Raw genomic sequence first — 15,526 nt, 5'->3', positions numbered from 1 at the left:
CTGGCAGCCCTGGCTCGGCCACTCGTGTCTGTTATGGAGACGTGGTGTTGTGTTCGTTTCTTCGCCTCTTTTACAATTCCATCGTTGTGCGTGCTGCGCTTCTAGCTGTGAGGGGCAAGCGCTATGCATGGGCTGCCCGCCAAGGTACTTCTCGGCCACAGCGACTGTTCCCTTTCCTGAGATTGCTTGGCGTCGGTCATCCTTTTCCCCTTTACACCCCCTCCTGCCTTTCCTCCTCCGGGTAACCTGCTTGCCTCTTTTAATTTCTTGTATTCGCTTCTCCCGCCGCGATGGCTCAGTACTGAGCCCAGAGAACCCGGCTGAGAACCTGGCCACGCTTGTCAATGCGCTCTAAAGATGGCTAGGTGGTCGAAATTATTCCGGAGGCCTCCACTATGGCAGCTCTTTCTGCCTTTCTTCTTTCACTCGCCCCTTTATCTCTTCCCTTACGGTGCGGCTGAGGAGCCCACCGAGACAATTACTCGGTCATTTCCTTTCCTTAGCAAAGCACCGCTTTTGGGTGTCGTCTGCTGTGCTCTGCAAACGCGGATGATTACACACAGTCCGCCTTCTAAAATCTCCCGCCGCTGTCGTGTGGGCAGCAGCGCCACGGGCGCGTGGAAAGAGGTCGGTTTACCAACTCTCGGCTCGGCGCAACTCCCCTCTTGCCCACTCCTCCCTTTCGCAGCCTGGCAATTACGGCCGCTCGGGCGGGTGAATGTGTGCATTGGTGCGGCGCCGCCTGCTTCAACTACGCCGTCCAGCTGATCACGAACTTGTCGCGTGGAGGAAGTGCGGCCGGATCTGGGGAGGGAGGCTGCTGCGCGCACCACTGGGGATATTAGGGGATGCGTCCCGGCTTCGTCTCCGGTTCATGGCTTCGTCTTAGACAGCCATTCGGCGCCTTATTGCCAGTGATGGACTCAGTTATGCATAGGAAAGCCGAGAGCATTGCTTGATAGCGTTTTTCACATGAGTTTACTTTTGGCGCATTTACCCACTAAGGACCGACTGACCGGATAGTCCTTTTTATTAATGCTAAAGCATTTCTAGGCTATGAAGGCGGGGTGGTGTCACCAAAACGTGTCCGCAAAACGTGTTCGCAGAAGTTGTGATGTTCTCAGATGAGGTAGCATCAAACGAGTGGTTGTAATCGAAAGAGGGTGATGGGAGGTTGGTGCGCGAAAAAAAAGATATCTCGGTAGGATGATTAGTTAATTAATTAGACCCAGAAATGTCGAAAAAAACGTCGAAATAGCGTGGACGTCGATAAAGTGAGTGGATGGGAAAACAGCCGTGGACGGCAAAATAGTGCAACAATAGTCAAAGGAGTGAAAATAAAGTGAAATCAGTTGAAATGCATTTTATGAGTGATAATTAATGGAACAAAAAGTTTAATTGACATAGATTAATTATTTAATTAATTATCAGCAAAACCATTAGACGGTTGAATAGGCTGGACGGGGATATTGTAATTGGACGGGAAAGCAACCACGGCGCCAAATTTGGATACCCAAAATGGTTGATTGAGATAAAGGAAGGTATAATCAGAGTAAATAAATCAATCTGTAATTAAAGCATATGGTAACTACGCTAATTCAGTATTTAAATTAATTAACAAACAAAAATAAAATGATAAAGAGAGGGAAAGAGAGTCCACGAGTGCCGAGGAGGCGTCAGAGCTTTCGAATTCTCCCAACGCGGGTCGCCCCAGTGATCTCTAATTTTTTTTATTAGAGGGATAAAAACTTTTTCAATTCTTTTCTTGAGTTAGCCGTTCCTCTGCGTACAATTTTAGCGCCACTTGCGCAGCACACGTGAGGAAATGACGATGGGCCCTTCGCTATGCTTTTCATAACAACAGCGGTCTTTTCTTTTTCTTTTCTGCTCTGCGTGCGCTCGAGCAGCTGTAACTACTTGAGGCAGCATTGTTATCGTAATTGTGTACACACTACAGATTGATATAAAAGAGCTTTAATGTCTCTTTCCTTAGCAATGCGTCTATGACGTCATCGTAATGAAACCGTGAGCTTCGTGTCGCAAGTTGCTGACAGTGGAGTGGAGCGCCAGGCGACCGCTTCGCGCCCTGTCACGGTGGCGAGCGAGCGAATGAGAGCAGTGCACGCTGTTCTTCGTCGCTTCCACTTAACTCCCGAACGATTTGCGAGTGTAGGCAATCCTGTCCACACAATTCACATGAGCGATGAAGCAGCGCTGACAAACTTGCTCTCTTGGTACAAATGCCTTTCACGCGTTAGGCGATGCTTCGTGAGCCGTGATCTCATGTTCTCTGCGCAGAGTTCACCGCCCTGCTGACGGGTCGCGGCTCGTACCCCACCGTGGCCACCGCGGTTGCTGCCGTCGGTTACCTGACCTACATCAAGAAGGACCTGCACATTGGAGTCTACCACAACAGGTACCGCCGGCAAAAATTGCGAGGACACTTTGGCAACTAAAGCAACTGAAGTGTTGAGAGTCGAAAGTCGAGGACACTATGCCGTGACGACTTCCGGTGGATGTGACGTCACACCGTTTCCGTGGCTATATCGATACCCAAATTATACATCTTCCGGGGATCATAAATGTTAATTACGCTTAATTGCACATTTTACCATCTAATTTGACACAAATTCGACGTTTTCCCGACCATTCTGTGACAATTTTCACTGTTCCGTGACGACTTCCGGTGGATGTGACGTCACACTGTTCCCGTGGCTATATCGACGTCCCAGTTATTTCGACGCAATTTCGACATTTTGGCCTATAATTAATTAACTAATTAATCTGCAGTCATCAAACTTGGCTTTTAGGTTCATTTTTTCCTCCTCTATCTGAAGCAACCATTGAGTTTCGTCTACCTCTTTTAGTTCCCGAGTTAAACGCGTGTGACACGCTTTGTTAACGGACGACAGTATATGAGCCATTAAAGGCTTTCACCTTAATAACGAGCATACGTCCGGCTGTCTGCTCGCCGCTAGCCTGCGCTACTCACAAGACAATAGCAGACCGTCTTGTTTATTATGGCAGAAACCGCTTTGTGGCATTCATCCGCTAAATAAATGTTGCTTCAGCAGCTGTTCCATAATGGCTGCTGTCGTCAAGATACGTCTGAGAGGCGCGCTGCCATCTGTTTTCGTCTGTGTTCGGCTCTGGTAGTCGTTGCTAAAAATTAGATGGGGCTTAACAGAGTTTAAACGGATGTTGACGTACGAAAGTACGGTGACGTAAATGGTGACGCCACAAGCTACACCATAGCAACGAGCTGGCGCAAATCTCAAAGCCATGAACTACATTTTCGGGGGTGGCCCGGGCCAAACTTTTAAAATTACATGAATCAAATTTGGAGGTCTCCATCTTGTCGGGCACGGTCAGTTATGGCTGGACATCGATTTTTGGTTCATTTCTTCCAATTCTAATTTCGGCTGTGGCCCTGGCCAGATTTTGATATGTTAGTGCCCCTTAAGGCGGTACTCGCACGGGGGACATCCGCGCGAATGAACGTGCAGAGGAGATGCACGACGTCACCGTTCAGCCAAAGGCCGCCCCTGTTTTGGCAGAGGGGAGCGGCCGAGGGGAACGCGGCCGAACTGCTGAGGCAGATGGTCGAAAAGGAAAAAAGGGACCTAAAAAGTGGTTGTGTCGGTGTTGGGAGAGCAGAGGCAAAAAACAAAAAATAATAATCGGGGGGAAAAGCGCGAAAGGAAGGGAGATAAGAGAGAAAAGAAACCCAAGGAGGGGGAAACAGACGAAGAAAGAGAGGAGAGGGTGCACCCCATACATGCCTCTGAAGGCGAAGTGCGGCCACATCTTTTTAAGTTTTTAAGTTTAAGTTTATTTTAAGTTTAAGTTTATTTTTAAGTTTATTTACTTTGTGTTGTTGATGAATGGAAAATACTACTGAATGTGTTATCGTTTAAAGAGAATTTATTAGAAAAGCAGAAGAAAAAACAACCACATACCGCCGGTTCGGAGGTCGTGGGTTCGGTTCCGACCGGCGGTATGCGGTTGTTTTTTCTTCTGCTTTTCTAATGAATTCTCTTTAAACGATAACACATTCAGTAGTATTTTCCATTGATCAACAACGCAAAGTAAATAAACGTAAAAAGAAAATCCCCTGCGTTCCCTTGGTTTCTGTGGCTGTTGACTTCTCTCATATGTAAAACGAGCCCCTCATTCTCCTGTCCTTGTCTGCTTATATATATATATATATATAATAAGTTGGGGAAGTCACATTGAAAAACTTAACAGATTTATTCAACGTTTCGACCAGGGACTGGTCTTTTTCAAGAATGATCATACAGTGCATGGAAGGGTCTTCTTATAGCAGTGAACATGGCACACACAGGGCTTGAAAAAGAAAAATGAGAAAAAATCAAAGGGGAAAGAGGAAGACAGCCGAGACACGAAACCCAAACGCCAAGGTGCGCCAGCAAAGGCGCCGCCGTGAAAGAGGTGAAAGAGGGTGGTGGGCCTGGGCGGGCACGCGACTAGTTAAGGGAAAAAAAAGCGTAGGGGTGGTTAACAAAAGAAGGCAAGTGCCTGCCAATTGTGTGCGTAAGTATCGCCTCTAGCCACCTCTGTGTGGCCCCGCGCGACTCCAGAAGAAAGCACGAGAACGCACAGGTTGCGGTTGAGCTAAGTGTCTCCACGGGCCGTGGAGACACTTAGCTCAACCGCAACCTGTGCGTTCTCGTGCTTTCTTCTGGAGTCGCGCGGGGACACACAGAGGTGGCTAGAGGCGATACTTACGCACACAATTGGCAGGCACTTGCCTTCTTTTGTTAACCACCCCTACGCTTTTTTTTCCCTTAACTAGTCGCGTGCCCGCCCAGGCCCACCACCCTCTTTCACCTCTTTCACGGCGGCGCCTTTGCTGGCGCACCTTGGCGTTTGGGTTTCGTGTCTCGGCTGTCTTCCTCTTTCCCCTTTGATTTTTTCTCATTTTTCTTTTTCAAGCCCTGTGTGTGCCATGTTCACTGCTATAAGAAGACCCTTCCATGCACTGTATGATCATTCTTGAAAAAGACCAGTCCCTGGTCGAAACGTTGAATAAATCTGTTAAGTTTTTCAATGTGACTTCCCCAACTTATTATATTTTTAATCAGTTGCCTTGAAGATTTTGTTATCCCTTATATATATATATATATATATATATATATATATATATATATATATATATATATATATATATATATATATATATATATATATATATATATATATGGTTGGTTGGTTGGTTTATGGGGTTTAACGTCCCAATGCGACTAAGGCTATGAGAGACGCCGTAGTGGAGGGCTCCGGAAATTTCGACCACCTGGGGTTCTTTAACGTGCACTGACATCGCACAGTACACGGGCCTCGAATTTCTCCTCCAAAGAAATTCAGCCGCCGCGGCCGGGATCGAACCCGCGTCTTTCGGGCCAGCAGCCGAGCACCATAGCCACTGAGCCACCGCGGCGGCATATATATATATATATATATATATATATATATATATATATATATATATATATATATTTAATAACTGATAAATTTTCTGCCAGTCTCAAATCTAGCCAACTATTTTTTTCTTGACAAGCAATCTATAACATTTTCTTTATATTATTAAAAATGGAGCGCTTTTAGCGACAGTGTGACGTGCTGCAATAAAGCAACAATTAAAAATTTGGGGGTTACTAAACTACCATGAAATCACCTGTTTTCCCGCGGTAAGGAGCGGGTTGAGGAGCCCCAAAAAGTCGTAACGCATACGGAGCGCTCCACCGCGGCATCTCTTACTCTCTTCCCCTCATCGCTCCCTGCCTCATCTATTCCCTGGAGGCGATATTCGGGTGCTCACCCCCCAGTGAGATAGCTACTGCGTCTTTCTTTCCTCGCGAACCTATATTATGCTTATCAGTAAGCGGTCTGACGAAATGCTCACCGTGCTTGTAACGGCAAGCTCTCTCGTCAGTCGACAGAACTGCAGTTCTCTGCCTGCCTGACAGCATCAGAATGGCCTCCACTGGCAGATTGGTCAATCCCGATGGCGCCGATGGAGCTGGCTCGTTGTCGACACGCGCGGTAATGTCGTTACCCGTCCGGGGTTCGTTAAGGCTTCCCACAATCGATGTCTGACAGAGGCGCTTCCCGGCAGCGTTCCTCTTTTCCCTCTTCGTGCCGCACGGAGTGCCGTGTTCCAGGTCTTCTCCCGTCGTTGCAGTTTCCTCGGCAGCCCATGTCGTTAAGTACGTGCAGCTTTTATTTCCTCTCTCCGGTCTTCGCTCCGAGATCATGGCCATCCTGGGCGCCCTTAGCCCCTGCCTGTATCCGCTACTCTTCTTCCGCTCCTGTTCACGAATCCTGTGTTATCTTAATACTAGTTTACTTGCTTGAATAACGGCTGTTGTTATCCTCATATCATCCACAGCGGTGGCTCAACCGCAGTCGCTGTGGTTGAATTTCGATAAAATTACGCCGAATAAATCGCCTATATTAGATCATGTAGCCCGGCTCGTTGTGTAGAGCGGGTGAAACTGTTGAATACACTGCTGGACCGGCTTGGCAAATTGACGAATGGGCCTTGTCTCGTTGCACGTTCTTCGAGTTGGCCGAGGGGACCTCCTCTGGCTGCTTTCGCAGCGTAGCCGTAATTAGCCCTCCTTGTTTACAATAAAGTTTTTTTCCATCCATCCATCCAGCCGGACTCGGCGTCCCTGGCCGCTTTCCGCGCTTCTCCACGTCGCTTCTCTTATTATATGTCCCATTAATATTATACGTCCCTTCAGCACAAAAGCCGGCCGCCGCCTTCTGCGGAACGAAATTCGGATGATACAGCACACCGAGGTACGATGTCACATGCAAGCGAACACGCCGTGCTATGACCCACGAACGCCATCAATCGTAGTCATTCTGCGTCGTATCCTAACATCACTTTACAAGTAGCGTAATGTAGAGTGTACAGTGTTTGTACAAAGTATGCGTGGTCAAGACGCTTAGTCATAGTCATATCTCATGACTCATAATAATTCCGCAACGTAGCATGACGCAGCACATGGTAAACGCAAAACTCGAACAAATGCGACATGGACCTATAATACTTTCGCATTCTCAGACGTAAGCCGCCTGAAGTGTCTCTGCCGAATGTTGTACGGGGCACTGCGCTCAACGTTCCTTGCTTGCTTTTGCTGCTTGGCGAGCCGTAGCTCTAGCCCGTGATCCTCCCGCGTTAGCGACGCTTTGGACAGCATTGGCTGGCTTGTCTCTTTTCTTAGTGCGAAAGCACTTTTCCGATCCATATACAGCCTAAAAGATCTTGCGAGGAGGAGGAGGTAGAAGAGGAAAGGCAGGGAGGTTAACCGGAAGAATAATCGGTTTACTACCCTACACGGAGGGAAAGGGGTTAGGGGATAAAACTTGAAAGAGAAAAATGTCCTGGCTTAGCTTATGGTTAAGCCTAGGATGCGAAGCATACCGCGGGCGGAGGCTGCGCGTCCGCAAGCGAGCGCACGAGTTGAGCCCCAGCTTTCACAGCTGTTGTGACGTCATATCACGTGGTGCGCCGATGTAGGTCAAGTGGTAGCTACGCGGCCGCGCGCGGCGCAGCAAGGAAGAGCTCGGTTGTGCGGCTAGTATGCTTCGCATAAAAGAGAAAAGATCTTGCTATGTTTGTGTGCTTGCGCTGTTTGTGGGATTGTGCCAAGTGAACTAAATAAATTGGAGGGCGCACTTAAGCTCCGCCTTAAGGATATGACGCGATAGTGTTAATGAGATAATGTCCGTATACGTACGGTATTGGTCATGCTCAAATATGCACTCATACGCAACTGGAAGTCTTCACACCACCCCTTCCGCAAAGGTGTCGCGGTTAAGGGATGCGCCATTGCCCTGCGATAGCAGGTGCTGCCAGCCTACCACCGGTACGACTTGTGAGACCCAAGTTGGTCTTCTCGAGCAACCTCTCGCGATCAGTCATTAATTTAACAGGCACCTGCCACGGTGGCCAGTTTGCTCACAAACGATGGGTAGGTTGCGATGACGCAATAAGGTCATGCGACCTAGGTGGCCCACCTATAGGTAGCTAGGTTGCTTCTCCGGCAGGTGGCCACCTGGACCACCCTACGACGCCCTATTTTATGCGAAGCATATTGCTAGAGCTACCACTCACGCCGTCGCCGTGGGACCCCCACGTGACACCGTGACGTCACACCACGTGACATCGGATGAGAGAGCCGGCCTCCACCTCGCGCCGTCGCCGTGGGACCCCTATCCGTCACACCCGCGCATTCCCGCGCATTTCGAACGCGCGTTCACACTCGGTGTAGGTGAAACGCTCGCTCCACCGGGCAGGCAGACGCGGCTTCCGTGGCAATCCAGGCGCTCACCCAACGCGCGTCTCGGGGTTAGTCGGCGTTCCGCTGTAGCCATGCCGTTGTCTTCCCCCACGACGAAGGCTTCTAGTGGTTGTATTAAAATGACGCACTTGTGACCGTCGATGTTCGCAAGGCCTTTGACGGTGTTTGCCACGATCACATCCTTTCTCAACTCGCCTCTTTGGATTGTGGCTCCCGCATGTACTCCTATATCCGCTCATTCCTCTCTAAACGTGTGGCTCGCTTTCGAGTAGATACCCACTTGTCTAACCCACACCACCTCACCCGTGGCACTCCTCAAGATGCTGTTCTCTCTCCTACCCTTTTCAATCTCGCTATGGCCCCTCTCGCCTCCCAGCTAGCTGAAATTCCCGACCTGCATCATATATTTTACGCCGATGACATCACTCTCTGGTGTTCATCTGGCTCTCCCGGTCACGTACAGGACACCCTGCAACGTGGCTTAGATCTCATCGACTCCTTTCTCACCACCGCTGGCCTCTCTCCTGCTCCTGAGAAATCCGAGCTTCTCCTTCTCAACCATTCCTCCTACCAGCGCTCACACAACCACTTCGTCTCTCTCCACCTTTCTGGCTCTCCCATTCCTGTCGTCACACAGTGCAAAGTTCTTGGCTTCCCTTTGCATGCGGCTAAGAATGTGCAATGCCTTCACCGCGCTGTCACCACCTGCCACTCTGTAACTCACCTCCTGCGGCGCGTGGTCACTCGACGCTCAGGTCTCCACGAGGCTCACGCGTGCCGAGTTGCCCACGCGCTGGCCCTCAACAAGGTCTTGTACTTTGCACCCTACGCTTCCTTCACTCAGACTCAACTTAACGCTCTCGAGACTGCCCTTGTGGGCCTCTACAAGGCAGCTCTCAACCTCCCTATCACTACCTCTACCACTAAGCTCTTTGCCACAGGCCTCTTCCATCCTCTTCGTTCTCTTCTCAGTCTCCATCGTGACTCGCAGCTTGCCCGGCTTTCCCTTACCCGTCAGGGTCAGTGGTTATTGACTCAAGCGGGTATCTCGCCCATTCCAATCTCCCCGTTTACCTCTCCTATTCCCACCCCCGCCCCCAATCTTCGTATCCTTCCCCTCCCGACCAACATGTCCCCCGTCCTGCACGCCGGATGTCGTCATGCGGCCGCACAGCACCATTCCCCTCTCTTTGATACCCAGGGTGTAGCTTACAGGGATGCCTCCTTCGTGGCTCCTCGAGGTTCCTGCTGCTACGCCCTGTACCATCCACACCTCCCTGCTCCTGAAACCCACACCAGCGGGCCGTATCTACACCCTCCAGACGCATTGTCCCTCGAGGTCCTCGCCATTGCGCATGCCCTCCAGTCATTTTCCCTCCTTCCCTCTCTCCAAGAGTACACAGTCTATTCGGACTCACAAGCCGCTATACACCACATACAGAAACGCACCCTGACCCCTTCTCTCCAACAGGAGGTCGAACGAGTGGTCTCCGCACAGCAGCCTTCCATCGTTTTCCTCCGCTGGGTCCCTGGGCATTCAGGGATTGACGGCAATGAGCTGGCCCATCAGCTCGCCCGCGACACACATTTCCGGGCACCGTTGATCCCCTGGCCCAAGCCCTCGGAGGACGGTGGGAGACTCACCCTTCGCCGCACCATAAAAGAGGTCTACCTTGAGCTCCGCCTCGACAAACGCCTTTACCCTCCCCCTCATCCATCACTCACGGTGCCGGAGTCTCGCCTTCTTCGGCACATTCAGATGAATGCAGTTATCACCCCGTCCCGCCTCTTCCTCTATCGCTATCGATCGGACCCTTCCTGTCCCAACTGCCCCTGTATCTATGCGGACCTGGCCCATTGCCTCTTCTATTGCCCGGCTGCTCAGCAGTCGGGTTCCTTCCCCCTACCCTCTCTAACCATCACCATCTGGCTCGACTGGCTTGGCGCTGAAGGGAAAGAAGAACAGCGGCTTCTGGTCGCCCAGGCGGTCGAAATGCTCGGCCTGTAAATTATGGTCGATTAAAAGTCTTTTACTACTACTACTACTTAAAATGACCAAGTATTCAACCAAGGAAAGCCATGTATTACCAAGCATAGCCACTAATATGCTTCACATTCCCCAGGCTTAGCCAAGCTGAGCCTCAGCAATTTTTTTTTGGCTCACAACGCCGACGCCGAATTTTCTGTGTGACGGGGCCTTCAATGCTTTGATCAAAAGCGGGAGCGTGAGAAATGGCATAACCTCGCGCAAAATACCTGCGTTTAGCGTACGTAAGCATACGCTTATGGTACGTAAAAAGCGTCGATTTATGCGCTTTTCTAACCATATCTCTGTACGCCACGAGCGGCGACGTGGTAGCCCGGAAGTGTGCACGGGGCAACATTTCGGTTTTCAGCAAGGATAGGGGTGAAGGTGAGAAATAAAAGGTTCGCAGATGATTGGTGTGAAGAATTACGGGGGCGTTTAATTATCATTATGTTATTACAGTAAGCTAACATTAGGTCTCCTCCTTGTTAAAAGAGCTAAGGTTACCGGCTTACAGACCGATCAGCTTACTGTCCGTTGCCTACAAGGTATTAAGGCGAAAGCCTTTAATGCCTCATACTGCCGTTAGCAGCCGTGCCGGCAGATGTGTCCGCGTTTCGGCGTCACTACTTAAAAAAAACTCTGTCGAGGCTGGGAATCGAACCAGGGCCTTTGGCATGTGAAGTGGAGACGCTACCAATCCGCCACGAAAGCTCTTTTTTATGTCATGGTATTTATTTACATGGTTTTGTACAGAAAGGATATATATGCATATGTGTGTGTGTATACACACACACACACACACACACACACACACACAAAATAAACAATTATTCATAGAGCACCTAGGTAGGCGCTACGTGACACAAACATGATAGTAAACATATTAGAACTATAAGGCCGGTATTGATATACACCGCATCAGGAGAGGAAACCAATCCGGTAAAAGGTCCGATTCTTTGTAAATGTCCGTTACCTGCAGCAACATTCGGCTAATATGAATTCTGGGCGAAACAACAGGTTCAACGTTGCGGTCTTGCATGTTCCACGAAGGCTCAGATTTTGAGCATGAATAAATGCGCAACTAGTGAATGCATTGGTTTCATGAATAAAATAAAAGAAATAAAAATAAGACAAGAAACAAAAATAAAAAGAAAATAGAAAAGAAGAGAAATAAAAATAAAAGATAAAAAAATAAAGTGTGAACATAAATAAAAAACCAGTGCGCCAGGAAACGCTTTCGCCTTGCAGCACTTCAGAGAGCCACAGTGCCCCCTGAACGTTTTTACTAAGGTAGTCGCTAATAGAGTCAGAACAACCTTAGACTTAAATCAACCAAATGACCAGCCAGCCTTTCGTTATGGATACTCGACAATAGACCATACTCACACTATCAATCAGGTGGTATAGAAATGCGCAGACTGTAAACAACTCCTATACTATATAGCCTTTATTGATTACGAGAAAGCATTTGACAGTGGAAACCTCAGCTGTCATGCAGGCATTGCGGAATCATGGTGTGGAAGAGTGTTATGTGAAAATATTGGAAGACATTTATAGCGAATGCACAACTACTATAGTCCTCCATAAAGTCAGCAATAAAATTCCAGTAAGGGAAGGTGTCAGGCAGGGATCTCGCCAATGCTATTCACCGCCTGCTTACTGGAGGTATTCCGGGGCCTGAAATGGGAAGAGTTGTGGATAAGAGTTAATGGAGAATACCTGAGTAATTTGCGATTCGATGATGACATTGCCTTGCTAAGCCACTCAGGACATTAACTGAAAAGCATGATCAATGAGTTAAACAGGCAGAACAAAACGGTGGGGCTAAAAATTAACATGCGGAAAACCAAAGTAATGTTCAACAGCCTAGCAAGGGAACAGCAGTTCGCAATTGGTAGCGAGATGCTGGATGTAGTAAGAGAATATGTCTACTTAGGGCAGGTAGTGATCGCTGATCCGGATCATGATAGGGAAATAACTAGAAGAATAAGAATGGGGTGGGGCGCATATGGCAGGCTCTCAGATCATGAATGGCAGTTTACCAATATCCCTCAAGAGAAAAGTATACAACAGCTGTATCTTACCGGTACTCACCTATGGGGCAGAAACGTGGAGGCTAGCAAAGAGGGTTCAGCTTAAGTTAAAGACAACGTAGCGAGATATAAAAAGAAAAATGATAGGTGTAACGTTAAGAGATCGGAAGCGGACGGAGTGGGTCAGAGAACAAACGCGGGTTAATGACATCCTAGTTGAAATCAAGAGGAAGAAGTGGGCTTGGGCAGGGCATGTAATGCGAAGGCAAGATAACCGCTGGCCCTTAAGGGTACCGGAGTGGATTCCAAGAGAAGGCAAGCGTAGTAGGGAGGGGGGGGGGGGGGGGGGGCAGAAAGTTAGGTGGGCGGATGAGATTAAGAAATTTGCGGGAATGCGGTGGCCGCAATGGGAGAAGGACAGGGTTAATTGGAGCGACATAGGAGAGGCATTTGCCCTCCAGTGGGCGTAGTCAGGCTGATGATGGTGATGGTCTAGTTCAACCGCTCATTGGAATTGAAAGAGTCGAAAATAGGAGAAATTTTTTAAACATATATTGTTGCGAAGCATATATATATTATAATTATAATTATAATATTTCTCAGCTATCAATCTACGCATAAAGCACACCACCGAATGGGTGAACATAGTGTGGCATCAGTAGTAGCAGTGCTTTGACTCATTCGGAGCGCGTACAAGCCTAGGTTCCTGGCTCATATTACGTTAAATCGACTGCCGAGTGCAGCCCTACAAACTATAGTGGCGCCTGGCGGAAGAAGCTTCAAGTGAACAAGAGGTGCAATGCAGGAGGTAAACCAAACTTACTTTCGAAACAGCAGCGAACTGAGGCAGGTAGTTTTGCGTCGTAGTTCAAAATGGCACTGCATAATTAATGACTGGGTGGATAGCACGGTTCTAGCTATTTCCCCATGTCTTTTGCACGTAAACGCGCCCGGATATTGCTGGCGGTCACTGATCGCTATGGGGACATGCTTTTGAGAGAGCGCATAGTCGTTCATCAGCCTTGACTCATCACTGCTTTTCCAAGTCATTTTCTTGTGGCTTTGTGTCCCTCCTCCCTTAAACTAAGCTCATTTCTGCTTCTGTCACCCTCCCGGTGCCTTTGCACCTTTCCTTTTTAGCGAGTCGTCCTTCTCTCGCTACTTTGCAGTCCTGATCCCGTCATCAGCATCCTCATCACCAACGAGGAGGGATACATCGTCCAGGAGCACGATGTGGCCAACAAGAACACCTTCTTCGCCGACAGCGGCGGCGGTAACAGCCAGGTTTGTTTGTACTTTCTTCTAAGACGAAAGCCGTTAATGCCTCATGCTGTCGTGACCAAGACGTGTTAGCAAATGTGCCCGCGTTTCGGATGCATGCCTTATATGGGCATATGCCAATCAGTAGCCAATCGATACTTAACGAGTGCAATCGGAAGGCAAAGGGATTTCATGATTTTATTATTGTACTTAAGGACTAAATGACTAACTGGAAATTAGTAGTAGTTAAGTGCCATGTGGGACTTTGCACTGCACCTGTACCTTAACTAACACTAATTAATCAGTGTACTAGTTAAGATCACGTGAACTATCACTAACCATAATTGAACTAGTATCACGAAATGTGCACGTCATGCTTAACTATCATTAACCATCATTAATAGTTAGACGTTTCTAGATGTTTCACAGACATTCTGTCGAACATTCTGGAGAGTTCCATTACTTGAGGGGTAAGTGACAGGACATGATGCATGGCATTAGAACAATGTTAACGATCAATTAGCCTAATTAACCTTTCTAGTCAGACCACATAAATAAATAAAACCGAGTAGAAAATTTGCCGAGTTGGGGAATCGAGCCAGGGACTCCGGAGTGCGAAACGAGCACGCTAACCACTCCGCCATGCCAGCTCGATGGTTTGGAATGAACAAAGGCGCGTCCAGCTAATACGGCGTCTTCGTTCACTTCCATATTCCTCCCTTCCCTTACGGCGAGGTTCAGGTGTCCACTGAGATATGCGAGAGAGAGAGAGAGATGCATTCCCTTTCCTCAAAAACAAATTTACCATCGAGCAAGGCATAGAGCCGAGTGGGCGATGGCGTTCTGTGGACTCCCTGGCAGCGTTGCAAAACGCTATCGCGTTCCACTCTTACAGGCGAAGCTTAACATGTTAACCACACGTCACTGATACAAGCAGCAACACTGCGCTTAAGGCTTTCGCCTCACCGCACTTTAGGTCAACAAAGTGCCTCCCCGGAATATTTTTCCTTTCCATGATTAACAATTCTTTGTTTGCTTTATTGATCGGGTGTGAGAAGGCAGGTGACAGCTAGAGACGTTATGGTCACCTGCGCGTAGGTGCATTCAGAAAGGCGGCAGCATACCTAACCTCTGCTTGTCACTTCTGGGCTCTTTCATGCTCCTTCCTTCTCATCTGGACACTAGAGAGCGCGTAATGGTGTTGTTGGTGGGACAGATTTCCTTCCTGCGCTCACTTTGTGCAGTCCGATGCCACAGCGCTCACAACGGCGGCCGTACATGGTCTTCCCCCGTGCGTCCTTTTTTCGCTCCCCTGCCTGACGATGAGTGAGTGTGGAGGCCTGAGTTGAGGAAAGAATGCTGCATGCGTTCCTCTCCCCTGCTTGTGACGCGAAAGCCGAACGAGAGAAGAATTCATGGACAGGGACCGAGGGTGTTAAGGGACACTGCTCCGGTGCCCGTCCTGCCACCTGCAGGCAGCATTGCCTCGGGGTAGCAGGGCAGTTACGGCGCACTACGACGGCCGCTGCGACATCGCAGAATACCTTGCGATAGCTATCGCCATGAAAGAGGCAACGTGGCACGAGCGTACAATATGCTCGACAAAATAGTTTTTTTAAAAACAGGCTGTTCGATATAAAATTACTGCAGCCAGGCAAAAACTGGAGTTACGGGGCCGAGAGTAGCCAAAAGGCACGCATAGCAACACGCCGCTTTCATGCATGCGGAGAGCAGGCGCTTCAGCGTCATTGCTCAGAGAGCAATTTATAATCTGATTTAATTTATTTTATTTAGTTTATTTAATTTATATCGAATGCAGCGATGGGCCACTACAAAATGTAATTGAATGTAACTTACGGCGTGTTCCAACT

General features: G+C 48.7%; 1 protein-coding gene across 2 annotated transcripts in view; it reads left to right on the top strand.

The window, feature by feature from the left end:
- Positions 1–15,526, top strand: part of LOC149365148 (dorsal-ventral patterning protein Sog-like) — a 396,279-nt gene that overhangs the window by 292,928 nt on the left and 87,825 nt on the right. For both annotated transcript variants that reach the window (XM_089575239.1, XM_089575238.1), the window contains exons 5-6: positions 2,299–2,416; positions 13,565–13,679. In XM_089575239.1, the coding sequence (XP_089431365.1) occupies positions 2,299–2,416; positions 13,565–13,679 (233 nt within the window). The remainder of the gene's footprint in view (positions 1–2,298; positions 2,417–13,564; positions 13,680–15,526) is intronic.

The sequence above is a fragment of the Amblyomma mixtum genome, chromosome 2, assembly GCF_055824585.1.
Source record: "Amblyomma mixtum isolate Tamu chromosome 2, ASM5582458v1, whole genome shotgun sequence".
Taxonomy (NCBI): Eukaryota; Metazoa; Arthropoda; class Arachnida; order Ixodida; family Ixodidae; genus Amblyomma; species Amblyomma mixtum.
This window is presented reverse-complemented; position numbering and strand designations above follow the sequence as displayed.